General features: G+C 42.7%; 2 protein-coding genes across 4 annotated transcripts in view; both read right to left on the bottom strand.

Annotated features, from left to right (window-relative positions):
- Positions 1–493: 493 nt before the first annotated feature.
- Positions 494–4,114, bottom strand: LOC121955305 (ribonucleoside-diphosphate reductase subunit M2-like). Its single transcript, XM_088089743.1, has 11 exons — positions 3,863–4,114; positions 3,615–3,683; positions 3,046–3,198; positions 2,638–2,754; positions 2,337–2,470; positions 2,064–2,158; positions 1,847–1,980; positions 1,588–1,692; positions 1,380–1,492; positions 1,173–1,347; positions 494–646 (listed from the first exon to the last, which is right to left on the bottom strand). The coding sequence occupies exons 1-11, from the start codon at positions 3,950–3,952 to the stop codon at positions 494–496; spliced, it is 1,338 nt and encodes a 445-aa protein (XP_087945869.1). The 5' UTR covers positions 3,953–4,114.
- Positions 4,115–6,637: 2,523 nt separating this feature from the next.
- The window catches only part of LOC121955303 (palmitoyltransferase ZDHHC14-like), a 19,583-nt gene continuing 7,415 nt past the window's right edge, over positions 6,638–18,805 (bottom strand). For 2 of the 3 annotated variants that reach the window (XM_088089826.1, XM_042503185.2), the window contains exons 3-11: positions 16,479–16,639; positions 14,560–14,703; positions 13,666–13,803; positions 12,679–12,727; positions 11,656–11,758; positions 11,419–11,528; positions 11,140–11,251; positions 10,546–11,006; positions 6,638–9,624 (exon numbers count right to left, since the gene is read on the bottom strand). In XM_088089826.1, the coding sequence (XP_087945952.1) occupies positions 10,557–11,006; positions 11,140–11,251; positions 11,419–11,528; positions 11,656–11,758; positions 12,679–12,727; positions 13,666–13,803; positions 14,560–14,703; positions 16,479–16,639 (1,267 nt within the window). In that variant the 3' untranslated portion in view covers positions 6,638–9,624; positions 10,546–10,556. Of the gene's footprint in view, positions 9,625–10,496; positions 11,007–11,139; positions 11,252–11,418; positions 11,529–11,655; positions 11,759–12,678; positions 12,728–13,665; positions 13,804–14,559; positions 14,704–16,478; positions 16,640–18,805 lie in introns of all 3 variants that reach the window. The other variant, XR_015779230.1, reaches the window with a different exon arrangement.

Genomic DNA, 18,805 nt, shown 5'->3' with positions numbered 1-18,805 from the left:
GTTATACTAAAACTCAAGATTTTATCAGCAGCTTTGGTAGAGAAAATGTTAAAAGCAAAACCACAACCAGATGTTTTTCTTTTTGCACAAGCTTTTATTATAAAAAAATCAGTTAAAAAAACAAATATACTGTACATATTTTACAGGGCACCCCTACAGACTACTGCGGTCTAAAAATACTAATATATATATAAATCTGTGCAGTTTGTTACAAAATGCAGATAAAAGAAAATCATTTACAAAAACTGGCTTCAGCGCTGCAACGTCCAAACGTCTGATTTTATCACTACTACTAATAATGAAAATAATAATAATAATAATAATAATAGTGTCCATATTTTCATCTGTGTGTTTGTGTTACAGCTGATCCCACCATGCACTGTGGCCAGTCTATCACGTGATAAACGCTACCGGTCTTCTTGGGGTTTTAACGTGCCGCTGGCGTCCTCTCACAGTGTGACGTGTGTGAGTGAGTGTGTCTCCACCTCTGTCCTCAGAAGTCGGCGTCCAGCCTGAAGGTGTTGTCTGTGGCGCCCGACATCACGCCCATCCTCTGGTACTCGCCCACACGCTTCTCAAAGAAGTTGGTCTTTCCCTCCAGAGAGATGTTCTCCATGAAGTCGAAGGGGTTCTCCACCCGGTAGATCTGCACACACAGCGCAGAGCCCACGTCAGTTTAACCCTTTAACAGTCACACTCAGAAACAGCTTTGAGAAAATGAGACATTATAGAGTAGAATACGTGAACAAACTGCAGCAGTTTAAGAAGGAAAAATACTCCTCATATACTGCACCGCGGGGAGCAAAAGTCACTGTAATAAAACACAAACCTGAAAAATAACGTCATACAATTAACAAAAAAAAGATGCAAACAGAAATGAATCTGGTGAAAACAATTAAATTCATGGTAAAAAAATGTCCACGCTCTGTAATAAAAATCTGAAAAATTAAGTAAATAAAATTAAAATAAATACATTTAATAAATGATAAAAAAAATAACTCAATGAAAACAAAACGTACATTAGAAAAAAATAAACAAAGTCAGTTCAATACAAGAAAAATAGATCTGAACAGAATTACTGTATATTGGAAATATTAAAATGCAGCGCGTATAAATATTTGTCTACATTTCATTTCTCCGAGTCTCAGAGTCCCAGGAGGAGGAGCGCACACCTTCGGGCGGCGTCTGTTCAGACGGGCGTCTCTTTCGTGCAGCTGGCGTTCTGACGGCGAACCACTCGTCCCCCGATCAGAGCGTCCGCAGCAGCACTCAGCCCCATCATCGGCTGAGGTCCGCACCCTGCGCCTCTCATCACCACAGACGCACCCGAGCCCCGAGCTCTCCTTACTGGGAGCAGCGGCGTTACTGGGAGAGCTTACCTTGAGAAGCCGAGCTCCAGCATCAGTCTGTCGGCCACAAACTCGATGTACCGCTTCATCAGCTCGCAGTTCATCCCGATCAGCTTCACCGGCAGAGCCTCCGTCAGGAACTCCTGACAACAACGACACACCGGTCAGCGCACCAGTCACACCAGTCCAACCACAGACCCGCGCGGCCACGTGTGGAGGGCGTGTTCCCGTCACCCACCTGCTCGATCTCCACGGCATTCCTGACGATCTCAGCGACGGTTTCTGCCGACGGCTTCTTCACCAAGTGTTTGAACATCAGACAGGCGAAGTCACAGTGCAGACCCTGAAACCAGAAACACACACGTCAGACCAGCAACACACACGTCAGACCAGTGAAACCAGTAGCAAAGTGGTTTTGAATGTGATAATCCGATGCTGTGGAGGCAGCAGGATGAAGCGTGTCACTGATCTTCTGCTGATCAGTAATCAATAATCACCTCGTCTCTGCTGATGAGCTCGTTGGAGAAGGTCAGGCCGGGCATCAGGCCTCTCTTCTTCAGCCAGAAGATCGCCGCGAACGAACCAGAGAAGAAGATTCCCTCCACGGCGGCGAAGGCCACCACACGCTCTCCTGCAGGAAGAGTCAACACCTGATCAATACCTGATCAATACCTGATCAACATCAGAGCTGATAAACAGGAAGTGATCAGTTACCGTAGTTGGCGCTCTTGTTGCCGATCCAGTTGATCGCCCAGTCGGCCTTCTTCTTCACACACGGCAGAGTCTCGATGGCATTGAACAGGTATTCTCTGAGGGTCAGTGAACACACCGTCACACACACGCACACACACACACACACACACACTCAATATACACAGCAAAATAGTGTGTCCCCGTGTGTCCTCGTCTGTCCCCGTGTGTCCTCGTCTGTCCCCGTGTGTCCTCGTCTGTCCCCGTGTGTCCTCGTCTGTCCCCGTGTGTCCTCACCTCTCTGCAGGCTCCTTGATGTAGGTGTTGATGAGGAGGCTGTACATCTCAGAGTGGATGTTCTCCATGGCGATCTGGAAACCGTAGAAACACCTGGCCTCCGTCACCTGTACTTCCTGTGTGAAGCGCTCCACCTGGTGGTCAGACGGAGAAACAGATGACATCATCAGCTCACCTGAAATCTATCTGACTCGTGGATAAACAACTCACCAATAAACAACAACAACCTGCCAATAAACAACAATAACAACAACTCGTCATTAAACTGTCAACGACTCATCAACATGTGGGCGGGGCTCACCAGATTCTCGTTGACGATTCCGTCGCTGGCGGCAAAGAAGGCCAACACGTGAGAGATGAAGTAGCGCTCCTCGTCCTTCAGAGACTCCCAGTGCTGCAGGTCCTTCGACAGATCTACCTGAACACACACAGCACGCCATGACATCATCAACACCTGAACACACACAGCACGCCATGACATCATCAACACCTGAACACACACACACGACACTGACATCATCAACACCTGAACACACACAGCACGCCATGACATCATCAACACCTGAACACACACAGCACGCCATGACATCATCAACACCTGAACACACACAGGACGCTATGACATCATTAACACCTGTGACGTCAGCAAACAGCTGGAACAGTCTTCCTGTACACACAGAGCTACAGACGGGCTGGTTTCCATGGTTACCTCCTCGGCGGTCCAGAAAGACGCCTCGGCCTTCTTGTACATCTGCCAGATGTCGTGGTACTGGATGGGGAAGATGACGAAGCGGCGAGGATTTTCCTTCAGCAGAGGCTCCTCCTCTTCCTCCCCGCTGCTGCTCTTCTTCACGGCTTTGGACTGGGACATAAAACACACAACCGTCACACACAAACACACAACAACTGTGTAATATATTTGGGCAGTCTAAAAACATGAAGGAGTCACACCTGATAAATACAGCACAGTCCCTTATCCTGCATCATGTGACTACTTTTACATTTTGTACTGGCAGTATATTTGGGAAGATGACAGTATAAATAAATAAAATAGAGACATCCCAGCTGCCCTCTCCTCTGATAAATAGAGATCAGTCCCTGACCTACATCTTGAAGTGCCTGTAAACAGTAACAGCTGATCGTTGGTGTTTGGCGCCACACTGACGGTTTGGCGCCACATGAGCTCCATCAGCAGACAAAGTGATAATAATTAGCGCAGAAAGCAGCTGCTGTGAATCGAGCTGCAGCTGTTGGAGCTTTCAGCACATCTGGACTCACCGGAGCCTCCGAGAAGATTTTCCGCGCGGTTCTAGACGCCAAGATGCGGGTCGAGTTGAGACTCGGCGGCTGAAAGAGAAACGACAGAAATCCTCAGAGAACAACAGAATAACACTCTGAAGCGAAATTAACGTTTTACTTCATCTTCGGGCTGAAAGACACGTTAACGCAGAGAAAACGGCGCCGTCGCAGCGACGTGTGAGCGCGTGAAAAAGCGCTGACTCATGGGTCGGTGTTTGAGTCCTCACCGTGTTTTCTTTGTCCAGCGACATGTTGCTCATCTGCCCGCTCACCGAGTTCCCGGGCTTCACGGAGAGAGGAGCGCGAGCACTCAGCATGTTGCTTCACACGGAGAATTCAACGACGAGTTAACGACTTAAAAAAGACGCAAAGACGCAGAGACGCGAGGCGGAGGACACGGGCGGAGGACACGGGCGGAGGACACAGACTGAAGCGGCTGCCGCCGGACGCTCGCCCTTTTTATTCAAGTCTTGGCGCTAGAACGAGACCGACCAATAGGAGCGCAGCTCGTGCCGGCTCTTTAAAGCTGACGCTGCGACGCAGCCAATCAGGAGGCGAGCCGCGCTCACGTGCCGCCCGGACAGCTGCGGGAAATTCAAACGGCTTTGTCTGTGCGGGGTTACAAAACTGCCCGAAAACGACGTTACAAAACTGCCAAAAATCACCGTTTACGAAACATGAAAAGTTCAGACAAAAACACACATTTATTTGACATTAAATACCGTTAAACTGAGACTCTAAAATACAGTCATTAAGGTCAAAATGATCAGAAAATCGCCAAAAGGAAACGTGATTTCCGTGTGTGTCTAATTTGCTGTTTAATGACTCTAAATATGTTATAGTGTCATATAAACCTTAGAGGTACATAATAACAATTAAACAGTAATGATTCTGTTTCAAACACTGTTTATATTCCCTCAAAGTGTGTGTAAAGCTCAAATATTTATACTAGTAGCTTTTATGTCATGTGTATTACATCGAGTTACTTAATTTTTAAGTGCGTATTTTTGTATCTTAATAAACATGTGACAATATTTAACCATTTGAGGCAAAGAGCAACGAAAGCAGAAATGATCCAAAAATTGCAAGAAATTATTTTTTAAAAAGTGCAAGAAAACTAGTTTACTAGAAATACCTGAAAATCACACAAAAAAACCAAGCAAATGACCTCGGAAAGTGCATAAAAATTACAATAAGTCTGTAATATAATTTTAAATGTGCAGCAATGATATTACGTCTATCAGTAGTTATGAATAGCTTTTTCATAATAATATTCTAAAACTAAAACTTTATTGCAATTTGTGGAACATTTCTTACTATGTTACAGGTTGCATTTTTCCTATGTTTTCCATTAAAAATAATTCAATCCAATGTGTCAGAAAGCAGCACAAAAGAGACGATGCTCCGGGTTTCAAAGGGTTAAAGTGATCATCTGATTTTATTTTTTTTCCCGTTGCCGCCAAATTCTGTTGTTAACCGACAGTTTAAGGCGTCGTGACCACAATTTAGCGCGAAAATGATCGTACGCACTACGTTATTATAATTCCACGTTTATAGGTGTCATATGTGCGTTCAGGTGAAATAAACAGTTTTGTTTAAACCGTTTATGTTTCAGGGTAAAGAAGGTGTAAAACCGCCAGAAAACCCGGGAACACACGCAGTCACCGCGACACAACAAACAGATTTACCGTCAGATTTATCGATTATCGGTGTCGGTGATTATGTGCACGTGTTGTACCTCTCGTCCTGTGTTCGGGTTTCAGGCTGAGAATCAACAGTTTTCGCTCCATTTTCCCTCTAAAATCAGATGGTTTTGACGGCACTTCCTCCCTGCAGCGGAGCTCGCGCGCCAACTGTTGCCGGGTTAATGCAGCTGCAGCGCGCGCTCTGATTGGCTCCTGGGAAAGACAACGACACACCTGTGAGTGTACGTCACAGTGAGAGACGCCACCTGGCGGCCCGGATGATCTCTTTCTCGCTGTCTCTCTCAAACACACACACACACACACACACACACACACACACACACACACACACACAGAGAAGGGCTAAACAAAAGGAAGTACTCTGATGTTACATCACAGTAAAAGTACTATTACCACAGTGAAGAAATACTCTGTTAACCCTTTAACACCTGGACAGTCATCAGTTTTTCTCTTGCTGCGTTCAGACCATGGATGTATTATAAGGAAGTCAGGTTCAGACGCTTTTTACAAGCATGAAAACCTCTTAATTCTGAAAGAATAAATAAATACATAAAACACTTTTAGAAAAAAAAGGCATTAAGCAGTTTGGCTTAAGGTGCCCTGCAAACTGCAAGAAAATGTCCCGGCATTTTAAGACTTTTTTTTTTCTTTTTTTAAAAAAATGCAACAAGTTAAAGTGACAAGAAAATGACTCAAAAATTGGATATTATCTGAAAATGCCCAGAAACTATATTTAAATTAATTATATTTCATTAATTTTACATTTAAAATCGTGTTTTTGTCCTGTTTCGGGGTGTGGTTTTTTTTTCTTTCTTTCTTATTTTCATGTAACTTTTTAGTCATTTCTTCTTAAGCTGCTCGTTACCTTCTGCCCATGTTTTTGAAAGAAATGAAGCCCATTTGCCCAGGTTGTAAAGGGTTAATGACTTCACATACTGCTGGGTAACTTATGAATATAACCAACACATTTTCCCGGCTTTTTAAAAAAAGAGTTTCTAAATCTATTAATTTCTGGCAGCTTGTGGAACATTTCTTACCAAGATGCTTGTTTCTTTCTTTTTTTTTTACATTTTTGAAAGCAACTCAAACCCACGTGCTCAGAGGTCAAAGGGTTAAATACTTGTGAAAAGTGTCTGAAAGCAAGAGAAGTGGTGGCTCCCGGCTTCCAAGAGTTAAACATTTGGTTGTGAACGTTTTTTACTTTAGTAGTTAATAAATTACTTTATCTTGCTTGTTTTGGTTTCATTTGATCGTTGCGTCCGTCGACTTCAGTCTGATGGTGGAACGATTACGGAGTTTTTAATATCTTAAATAAAAGTAAGTTTTATTGAAATCAGTCGTTCATGAAACAGCTGGAGGAGAACTTTTTTTGGCACAAAACCACAAATATTATTAAACTGACTGCAAAGTGTCACACAGAAGTCAGCAATCGTCCAATCAGCAGCCTCGTGTCCCCCACGCAGATTGGACGACGCCGTCCGTTACTAAGATACATCATCAGCAGAGTGAAGACAACATGGCGAGGGATTCACAGAGTCCTGCGGCCGCCGGGCGTCCCCTCAACGTCACACTTCACTTCAGTCAACCGCCTACAACTCCCAGAATGCAGTGCTCAGGTAAGCCTCCATCGCCTGTCGAGCACACGTCACGTCCACAACAGCGAGTTAAAAACAACAACCTACACGTCAGTGATGGTGTCAGTTTGTCTGAGCTTCCTGCGTCTCTGCTGGGCGGATCCTTCACACATTTATCATGAAGGAAATAAAATTTAAGATAAGGCATTTATTGTTCTTCATTCGCTCTGACATCACTGACAGCTGCCGCACAGCTCCTGCAGGTTCGACCAGATTTTTTAACACCTTTTTTGGGATATGGAGCAGTTTATACTTAAAATGTCCTTCACTGAGTAATCTACAGATTCATTTATCAGTTCATCAAAAGCTTATAAAACAGTGAGTTAGAGTTACAGTCTGCTCGAGCCTCAAGTGACATCACATCTTGTTTTGTCCAAATAACATTTACATCCCAAAAATGTTAAATTTACAACACGGTAAGACCAAAAAGGGCAGCAGAAACCCACATCTGAGAAGCTGGGAATATACTTTTTTTCTTTAAAAGTGACTTAAATCATTAGCTGATTATGAATTTAGTTATCAGTTAATATTCTGTTGATCGAATAATCGTTGAATTGATAAATCGTTGCGGCTCTAGTTTATATTTGACAGAACAGCTGCAGGTTCACACGTTTAAAGGGAAAATTCACCAGCTTTTCTGAGGCTGTCACAGTGCTGATGATTCACACTGACACAAGAGCTGCAGCGACCGGGAGAGCCGAGTTTGCAGCTGCAGAGTCTGTAGTTCTTCCTGCCTCCAGCGCCGTCATGTGACCTGACAGTGAGGAGGAAGAACTACAGCCAGGGGGCGGGCTGAGTGCTCCACATGACGCCTTGAATCCCAAAATAGCTACGTTTCCGAAATTCAAAACAGGCTTCCCAAAGTATGAGAGAATGTTATGGACAAAGAAACGTGTCACATGCTGAGGCGGAATCACATGACCAGCTGTGTTTTTAGACGTTCTGTTTTTTTTCTGGACGCCTCAATTCATAGACATGATATCTCAAAAACACTTTAAGGGAATTCCTTCGAATTTGGCACAAACATCCACACGAACTCAACAATGAATTTATCACAATTTGGTGGTCAAAGGTGACAGTGACCACAGTGACGTGCATTTGTCTCATTCTTATGAAGGTAATATCTCAAGAACGCCTCGAGGGAATTCTTTCAAAAGTGGCACAAACGTCCACTTCTAGTCAAAGATGGTCTGATCAGAATTTGGTGGTCAAAGCTTAAAGGTCAAGGCCCGTATGACCTTGCATCCATGTCATTCTCCTAAAAACAACATGTCAAACAGGCCTTGAGGGAATTCTTCAAATTTGGCAGAAATAGTCACATGGACTCAAAGATGAAGTGATTAGATTTTGGTGGTCAAAGGTCACCGTGACCTTGTGTCCATTTCATTCTTGTGAACAAAATATCTCAAGAACGCCTTGAGGGAATTTTTTCAAACTTGGCACAAACAGCGACAGGAACTTAAGAATAATCTGGTTAGATTTTAGAGGTTGAAGGTCAAAGATCACTGTGATCTTGCGTCTGACTCATTTATAAAGAAAAACTTGAGGGTATTTCTTCACATTTGGCCCAAACTTCCACTTGGACTCAGCAATGGTTTGATTAGATTTTGGTGGTCAAAGGTCACGGTGACCTCACCTCCATGTCATTCTTGTTGACGTGATATGTCAAAAACACCTTGAGGGAATTCTTTCAAATATAGCACAAACAGCCACTCGGACTCTGCAATAAACTGATTACAATTTGGTGGTCAAAGGTTAAAGGTCACTGTGACCTTGTATCTGTCTCATAATCCTGAAAACAATATGTCAAGAATTTTTGAGGGAGTCTCAAAAATTGTTCAAATTTGACACAAATCTCTGTCTGATCAGAATTTGGTTGTCAAAGGTTAAAGGTCAAGGTCAAGGTCACTGTGACCTTGCATCGGTCATTTTCGTGAACGGGATGAGTCAAAAAGGTCCAGTTGAACTCAATGGCAAACTTATTAGAATTTGGTGGTCGAAGGTCTCGGAGCTCACAAATCGTGTTGTGGGCCGTAACTGAACTCCGTACGTGAAACTGAGCTGACCGCGGAGGTCTCCTGTGTGTCAAGCCTCCGTGTTTTCAGGAACACGGATAGAAACGGTCAGAGAAACGTGACTGGGGCAAACAACGAAGAGGCGGTTAGCGGTTAATCCCGGTCCATGTGGGCACACCGGCGCCGCTCCACGAGCAGAAGAGCTCGGCTCCGTCAGGACGTACAAAAACACGGCGACCAGTTTCCTCTCTGAAGTCACCAAAGTTGAACTTGACGTGAGAATTCTGCGTGGATTCTGGCTGAAGTTTTTGGCTGGACCGATTAAAATCAGTGTGGACCGCTGAGGTGAGCTGAGCGTCTGGCAGTGTTGTTGCTCCGATGAACTCGTGTCTGAAGGAGTTTATTTTGGAAACTCGGTCCGGCTTCCTTTTTTATGTCCACAGAATGAAATGAAAACCTGAAGATTCGCGTCGGGTCTGTCGGCTCCTCTGAGAGTAACGGTCAGTTCTCCTTAATCCACAGAAACGCCGACAATATAAAAACCACACATCGGTCCCGGTCCGCCGAGAGCAGTTTACTGTGGGCGAAGCGTCTGAATCAGAATCTGACTCCATCAGACGGAGGCGCAGAGATCCTGCGGAGACGGATGATAAAATACGGCTTTGTTAAACAGGAAATCATGAACATTTTCACTCTCTGAGAGAAAAACCAACGAAACAGCTGATTTTGTCTCAATTCTGAAACTTCCTCTTTTATTTCTGTGGACGCCGGCGTCTACATGTGCGACATTTTAGTTTAAAACCGTCCGATGTTTTTATTTAAAGTGACAAAACTTTATTTACAGATCATGTACAGACAAGCTGAGGGTAAGGGACTGTTCATTTCTTTATGAAGGGGAAAAAAGGGGAAGCATATGAAATCATGTTTTAAGCTCTGGGGAGGAACTTACGTTTTTTATGTTGGCTTTGGGGCATGAAACTTTAAATGGCTGAATTTTCTATTTATTAATTATTATATTATTATTACTACATTATTTTTTAAGGAGAAATGCACTTTGAGGACTTGTTTTTAATTTTTGTTTTTAATGTTTTCACAATTTTTAAGGAAAACATTTTCTGGTACCTTTTTGATTAAATGTCATTTTTGATCTTTTCTTTTTGTTGTTTTATAACATTTTCAGATAATTTTCTTGCTGATTTCTGTGTCATTTCTTCCTCTGCTGCTCATTAGCTTCTACCTGTTTTTATAAAAAAAAATGAAGCCAGTTTGTGCAGGTTTCAAAACGTTAAAGAAATCATTGGGTTGTTTTTCCGTCTTTTCTGAGCGTCAGTTTTGAGTTTGAGGAATAAAAAGCGTCTCAAACATCAGCTGACTTCACTCATAGATCAAGTTAGACATTTTTGTAGAGACACAGCTTTTTCACAGTTTTGGTTTTCTAATTATCAAAATGAAAATCTGTTGGCTGCAGAGAACAAGCAGCGCTGACTCGGTGTGTTTGTGTCTTACGCCTCACAGGAAGCAGTCGTGGCGTTTCCTGTCTCAGGATGAAACTCACGCTGTGGTCGCTCACACGGAGCTGAGTTTGACCAGCCCTCTGACCGAGTCCTCGTGCAGAGCGTCCTGACAGGCCGGGTCGTACAGGGCGGCGGGCGCGGGGACAGGGGGGTGCGGGTGCGGGTGCGGGTGCAGGTGCAGGTGGGCGGGGCAGGGCAGGGCGCCCTGCGGTGTGGAGCACGGCGTCTCCTCCGGGCTGACGAAGTGGTGGTGGTGGTGATGGTGGTGATGATGGAGGTGGTGGTGGCAGTGCGAGTCGACGGCGGCGTCTCTCAGGGTCAGAACGTCCCCCCCACAGGACGGCAGGGAGGGCTGGGACGGGGCCAGGTAGGCACAGGGGCCCCCCAGCGTGGTGGTCTTCCCCGGCAGTGGGGCCAGGACGACGGGGTCACTATGGAGCAGCGGAGTCGCCGCGGCCTGGAGGACGAACTTCGTACTCTGAAGACACTGATCCTGGTCACACTGAGGACAGACGGAGTGTCCACATACTTTTGGACATATAGTCTAAATGTTTCTTGGATAAATTCATCAGATTATTTATGAATCATTTAAAGTCATTCAAAAAAAAAAAACAAAAACAAAAACGTGGTCTCACCATGTGACTGGTCAGCTGGGTGGAGGCGTAGGTGCTGGTGCCGTTGGACTGGGAGGACTGGGAGACGGTCTGCGGGGTATCAGACTGGATGAGTCCTCTCCTGTCAATCAGACTGGGACACAGAGACAAACATGTCTCCGTTATTCAATTCAAAACTTTCCTGACAAATGAAACGACTCAGCAGTTTATAAAGTCATTAAAATGAGTTTCACCAGCTGTGATCAGCACAGGAACGATCAATAACTCATAATCTGCTGTGTATTGATTGATTATTGTCACCTGGGGGGCAGGGGGCCACACAGGGCGGCGCAGCAGTTGGTCAGGATGTTTCCGTAGCTGTAGGGGTTGTAGTTATCCTTCCCTCTCTTGGTGGACCACGACCCTTTAATCTGGACCAGGACCAGGACCAGGACCAGAGACAGGAGACACATCAGGACCAGATAAAAACACGGTGACACTTCATTGTTTGTCTCCTGTTCCCCCTGAAGGTCCTCGGACCACAGCTCGTTTACTCACGTCCTCGTTGGTGGTCTGGTTGGAGCTGATCAGGTACGTGTGGAACCCCGACAGACCCACGATCGACCAGACGGAGAAGAAACACACCACCACCTCCAGCACGGTGCACAGCCGAGTCAAGGGCCCGCCGCACAATTTGGAAAAATGGATCATTAACGCAGCTCATAGAGCGGGGACACTCAGCTGGATTCATTAGGGACCACTTTACAAAATGCCAGGGCCCAGGGGGTCAGGGGGTCAGGGGTCAGGGGTCAGCTGCCCACACATGCTTCAAGGATTTTAGGACATTTCTAGACATTTAAAACATTTCAAAGATTTTCGAATGTTTGAACTGAGGACATGGTGGAGACATGTCCTCAGTGACATGTCCTCAGTGACATGTCCTCAGTGACGTGTCCTCAGTGACGTGTCCTCAGAGACATGTCCTCAGAGACATGTCCTCAGTTGTAAGTGACCTTTAATATTCTTAAACCCAAAATATTAAAGGTCTTAATTTTTAAAGATTAATTTACCTGCCAGAGAAGAACACTGCAGACAGGAAACTATTTAAATATTTAATATTTTAAATAATTATAAATAAAATAAATTAAATAATTATTATAATAATTTAAATAATTTATATTTAAATATGTTTCATCTTTAACATGAATATCGATATTTCTACGCAGTGCCGGCTCACTACTGATAAAATGAAGAGGACGACAGCAGAAACAGACAGAAACGAGCAGAGCGGAGTGAAGGAGCTGAATATTAACGTGGCCCTCAGAGCGTGACGGCGGGAATATACCTTGGCAATGCATTATGGGACGTATTGACCTGCGGCTGGTGACAGCGTCAGAGTCATCGATTTATCAGAAACTCACAAACACGTGAAATGAACCCGCTGAGACAGACCGGAGGGTACGGGGGCTCATCAGTGTGAGCGGACTATTATTATTATTATTATTATTAATAAGATGATTAAAGTTCATTACTGATATGATTATTTGGACTGAAAAGGAGCCTTTAGAGCGTGAAGGATATCTGGCCGGGCTGTCTTTGAGCGCGCTCAGGAAACCCGTCCGGTTCGATCCTGCAGAAACGACAACAATGTTCAGGTTATTCAGGTTTTTGAAAAAACACAGAAAATATTTTTCACATTCCTGAACAAAACTGCATAACTCTTTATTTCTAGACACAGATACATATGTTTGTTTTGTTTTTTCATATTTTTATTGTCAATTTTGAAATTTGATTTATGTTTTTTTGACTGTTGCAGTATTTCATTTTATTTAATTTTTTTTAATCTTATTTGACTTTTTTATTGTAACTCTCCAGCAGCTGGAATGTTGAGAAGTACATTTACACAAGTTCAAGTTTATGGAAGAAAAAAAATAAATAAAATAAATCATTTAATAAATGCATTCACATTTCATTAAATGTACAAAATGCAGTTGAAGATGAAGATTTCATAAAACATGTTTTGTTATAAATCAAACTCGACAGTTTATAAAAGTGCAGCTGAAAGTATGAGTCCATGAACCGTCAGTGACAGAAAATTAAAAGATTTTTCTGCACTTTTTCACACTGAGATGCAGCAGAGTCCAAGTGTGGCAGAAAAGGAAGACAGTGATGTGAGAAACAAATACGTCAAATTGTACTGCAGTATTTTCAGTATTTGAGCAGACGGCCGGACGAGCTGCAGCTCACTCACTCAGCGATCTTTGAGTGTTTCACATCAAACGCTCTGCAGGATCTTTTCATAGCTGCCGCCGAAGATAAAAACAGGAAACAAGCGTCGCAGTGTTCGCTCTCAGACGGTCTGCAGCTGCTGCATAAATAAAGTTATTAAGTACTTTAAATATGTACTCAAGTAAAGGTACTCTGTTACATTTCACCAGAGAATCAGAGTTCAGCAGCTGAGGAGTTTATTTAGAAATCAATACCTGAATCAGTGAAGTCACTCAGTGTGCGTGCGTGCGTGCGTGCGTGCGTGCGTGCGTGCGTGCGTGCGTGCGCGGTGTTACTCACTGATGATGACATGCGTGATGACAAAGGCGAAGATGAAGATGGTGAGGAAGGAGAGCGAGAGGATGAACAGGTAGAAGAAGCGGTAGTTCCTCCGTCCGACGCAGTTCCCAACCCACGGACAGTGATGGTCGAAACGCTCTGACAAAAAACAAAAAAACAATAACTATTATTATCAGCAGATTATTATATCTGTCGGGCCGGACATTTTTCTATCAGCAAGCAGCAGACAAATATAAAGATGATGAACAACTGGGAGTCAGAAAGAGCTGTCAGCATCACGAGGCTCAAACTCACAACCTCAGACACCAAAAACAAGCCAGTATCTCAGTGACCAGCAGGGGGCAGGATATCAGCTGTCTGTGCATGGAAAGGCAGATTTCAAAATGCTGCTAAAAACTCGCTCAAGACCGAACTCGGAGAATCTGCGGACTTCGTGTAGACAGCAGAGAGATGTTGATCATTAGTTTTTACAGAAAAGTGAAAAACTGATGTTTAAAGACGTTATTTTCCCAGAGACTGCAAAAGTTTACATGAGGGCAGAATTCAAAATGCTGCAGAAAATTCAGTTTGTCAGATAAAATTCGTTACACACTTAATTAACCATGACAGCAACATTTTGTCCATTTTTTCATAAACCTTTAAGATTTATTAAGTATATGTTTACAGCAGCATTTTGGATGCAGTTTTTGATCAATCAGAATTTTTTCTTTCTTTTTCATTTATTTTCATTTCTTAACTACATTTCAGGTCATTTTCTTGTACTTTTTATTAACTTCTCTTAAATGTTTTGGTCATTTCTTTTTTTGTTGCTGAATCTAAATTTATTGCGTTTTTAAAACGCTGTTTCCCAGTACCAGTGCCCTGAACTCAGAGTACTCGAGTATCCGTACGTACCGACGCAGTTGTCACAGAGGCTGCAGTGCGACGCTCGCGGCGGTCTGAAGATCTTACAGGTGAAGCAGTATTTCAGTTTGACCGTCTGTCCGTTGATCAGGACCTCTCGGGTGCGAGGAGGCGGTCTGGAGCAGCCGGCCGTGTCTGAGGACACACAAAGAAATAAACAAAGAAATGAACGAGGAAACAAAGAAATGAACGAGGAAACAAAGAAATGAACGAGGAAACAAATGTATGTCACAAAAAAAACCATTTCTCTCTGTTTAATTTCCCCCCTCTCTTACGGTCATTTTCTCCTGTTTGTTTGTTTGTTTGCTATTTTCAGTTCATTTTCTTGTAACTTTTTTCAGTTTCTTGCTCATTTTTTGGAGCCATTTCTTTTTAAGCTGCTTGTTGTCGCTTCACGTGTTTCTGAAAGAAATCCAGCCAAGACGCTCAAGTTACAAAAGGTTAACGAATGGTTAAACCAGCGTGACTTTAAGAGACTGCCGTTAGACCCACACAAAGCAAATCTAATTTAGCGACTCTCTGCAGCCCGAAACTCAACGTCAAAGGATCACGCTGATGATTTTCACCGGCCGAACAGAAACATTTGTGTTTTCACAGAGTTTGAATCTGAACCCGAGCAGCTGCAGAGCCTCAGAAATCACCATTTCATCCATTTTTTACGGTCAAAACTCTGATCAGAGCAGCTGTGATGTCCGGCTCTTTCTGTAGTCCTGCTCCTCAGGCAGGAAGTCAGGAGGCTGTTTTTAAAGCTGTGCGTCACAGAATTAAGTCCTGACTAAACAAAACACACGACTATTTCTGTCCCCTCGCACACTGAGCCCAGCTTCTTCTGCTTCTTCTCCGTATTTGGTCGTTCTCCGAAGGCCCGGCTCGGCTGTGACTGACAGCTCGGTCGCTCCACCGATTCTGAACCCGCCGTCAAAATGACAGAAATAAATAAACAATCAGAGATTTCTGAAACGGATCAGAGCTTCAACAGTGACCTTCAGTTTCTGTGGAAACGAACGTCACGACGACACATTTCTGACCGAGCCGAGGTCTGAAGAGACGACACGTGACTGACACACAGACACAGACACACACACACACACATACACACACACGGTGAGTGGCTGGAGGAGGTGGCGTTCAGCTTCCTGCTGTGACTCAACATCATTACTGAGCAGATTATTCTGCAGCTGAAAAACCTCCACAGATGTTGAAGCTCGAAGAAACACTCAGATGGACGGTCGTCATGGAAACAGAAAAAAACTGTCATGAAAGAAGTCAAAGTAAAACTTAAAGAAGTATTTCAACAATATGAAACCGTTCTGTCTCTGCAGCAGACAGACACGGACACGTTTGAAACGGCCGCTACAAAAAGGACGATTTTGCTCAAGAGGGAGAAAACTACATCTACCAGAATGCACTGCACCGCACCAGACCAATAAACAGTCCCGCTGGTTGGCGATGTGATGTGGAACGGTCCGCATGAAACAATGGCGGCTGGATTTCATGTCACAGTTAAACAAAGAGCTAAAACATGTTTCTGAGAACGTTTGAGGCGAACAGAGACTCCGTCACAGTTTATATTTGAGCAGAGACGATTCACTTTAGCAGAACCAAAAGGTTTTTATGTTTCATGGGTACCCGGCACTCGGCATTAAGTACTCGAATTTCCAAATTTGAAACAAAGTTTCAGCTCTCAGCTCTCAACCCTACTGATGGTGCAACTAGTGTCACACAGGTCGTGTTTTAATTGGATGTCGAGTCGAGGCCGCTGAGATCAAGAGATCAAATTTCAGCAAATGTCAAATCAATTTTTTTGGTTTATTTTCGGGGTGATGAGAGGAGATTTGGAGTTATTCTTGGAATAAAAAGACTAAAACTTCACCAACTTTACAACATTTTGAATTTGAAGCTGAGGTTACCGATTTGCCTTTCCAGGTCGGCGGCCTCGTCCGGCGTGGCCCGGGGCAGGACGCCGGGGTCGGTGAAGCTCGCCCTGAACAGCATCCCCATCACAAAGATGAAGAGGACGCCGCCAACCGCCGGGATGGCCGGGGTGAGGTTGGATGCCAGGAAGGGACAGCTGAGGACAACAAGGACAAATCGGGACAAACTGAGCACATACGATAAATAAAAAAGGGCCCTGGGATTGAGCCTTGGGGAACTCCACACATCACTCAGCAACAGTTTTTATCAAATAAGGAGTCGATTGTTAATTTTACAGATCAATCAATAAAGGAAAGTGCTCACAATTTGCAACCCTAATCATAACATAAAATTTCCAGATGCTTCAAAAAAACAACCCCAAAACATAAAACCAATTTTCAGGTTTCAAAGAGTTAAATAAATAATTTGATTGTATTTCCAAAAGCCCGTCTGATATCGATGCCTTTAGAGTTCAGTGGTTTGAGCAAATAATATTTCGGGCTATTAATTGAAGTTTTACAGTATGTAGAATTTTGAGGTACTTGAGTATTTCCATTATACGCAACTTTCTACTCCAAATATTGAACTCTTTACTACATTTATCTGACAGCTTTAGTCAGAATCATAATTTCTCCTGATCAATAAAGTAGTTTCTGATTCTGATATTTTATTTGAAAATTTGCTTACTTTTCATATATACAAAATAATATTCACCAATAATTGATGACGTATTTTAGTAGATTAAACTCGCCAGCAGATTATAAATCAGCCTCGCATCAGATTTAGTCGTCTGGTGAAGAATTTTTTTTTTTCCAATTCATTTTTATTTACATTTTTAAATCTGACAGTGATCAACTGTTGGGGTCATTTTGGTTTGAAATGTTTTTATGAATCAGAAATTAGTGATATAAATGTTTTTTTTAAGTCTTCACGTGGTTTCCAGTCGTCAGCGACACCTTCACGAGGTGAACGGCGTCCTGGGTTCAGCTCTCCTCCGTCCCCGCCTTCAGTCTCCTGCTGTTACCGTAGTGACACAAGCTGCAGGAAACGGTTACCGTGGAAACGGGAAACACGGTGCTGCTGTGTTTTGGAAGTTGCAGTGATGCAGAGAGGAATGTGGGAGGAAAACATAAAATAAACCCCTCAGATGTCAGAGTCTGTCCTTCACATTCAGATGTTTTTCTTAGTCTTAAAAAAGCAGATTTTTTTATTGTGATTTTATGGAAATATGTTGTAATTTTTGTCATTTACTTCATTAAAAACTTGCATCAAAACCTCCAAGACAAACATCATAACAGAAAAACGTGAGTGAAGACGATCAATTAATCTGTTTTTATTTATCAGTTGATTATTTCATTGATGACTGATTTTAACATATTTGATTATTTGCTTTCTTTGGGCAACATTTATTTGGTATTTTTGTAGAAATTTGTTTTGGTTGTTTAGTTTTTTGTTGTTCTGTTTTTGTTTTGTTTTCTGCGAGAATCGGACAGAAAATGGTTCATCTCTCTCTCTCTCTCTCTCTCTATATATATATATATATATATATATATATATATATACTAGACGGCAATACCTGTGACCAATCACACCTGAAGCACTTTTTGCACTTACTAAGGGTTTTTTCCTTAAGTCTAAATTCTTGCTTGTGTTGTACGTCGCTTTGGATAAAAGCGTCTGCTATATATATATATACATATATAATATATATATATATATACATATATAAACCATGTAGGACAGTTCATAAATCAGTAATATTCATAAGTTGATGAACAGAGTATTTTTATGTTACAGGATAATATTATGGATAATATTTGGGTATTATTAAGAGTTATCAGGTGAGACAAACAGAGAACAAATAAGGAAAAAATGTTTTGTATCATATAAATTTATTTATATATATAATACTTTTCTTAAATCTTTCTTCACATACACGTATTTGTTTTTTTTCCCTGAGAAATAAACACAGAAGGTTTTTGCTAACGGAGGTGCCAAAGATTTTAGTGATTTCTTTTTGAACTTTCTCACAAAGCATTTTCAACATTACATAACCAGAATATTTCTGCTTGTTTTTTCGTCTGTCTGATTTTGTTTTCTTCATGCACCAAAAACTCTGAAGGTAAAAACATCCTCATGTATGAAAACTGACCTGCCAAATATCCAAAAACATGAAACCATCAAAACTGTTGGTGCAGTTTGATGAAACACTGACGAAACGTTCGAGCTCCGACCGCTTTAACGTTTCTACAGTGAAAATATGAGCAAACATTTCTTTCGACTGTCGTCACTGTTATTGTTGCTCTGCGTGTTTTTAGCGTGT

Source organism: Plectropomus leopardus, chromosome 16, assembly GCF_026936395.1.
Source record: "Plectropomus leopardus strain MGB_pleo_1.0 chromosome 16, ASM2693639v1, whole genome shotgun sequence".
NCBI classification, from domain to species: Eukaryota; Metazoa; Chordata; class Actinopteri; order Perciformes; family Serranidae; genus Plectropomus; species Plectropomus leopardus.
Note: the sequence above shows the minus strand (reverse complement) of the source record. Positions and strands in the feature narration are given on the sequence as shown.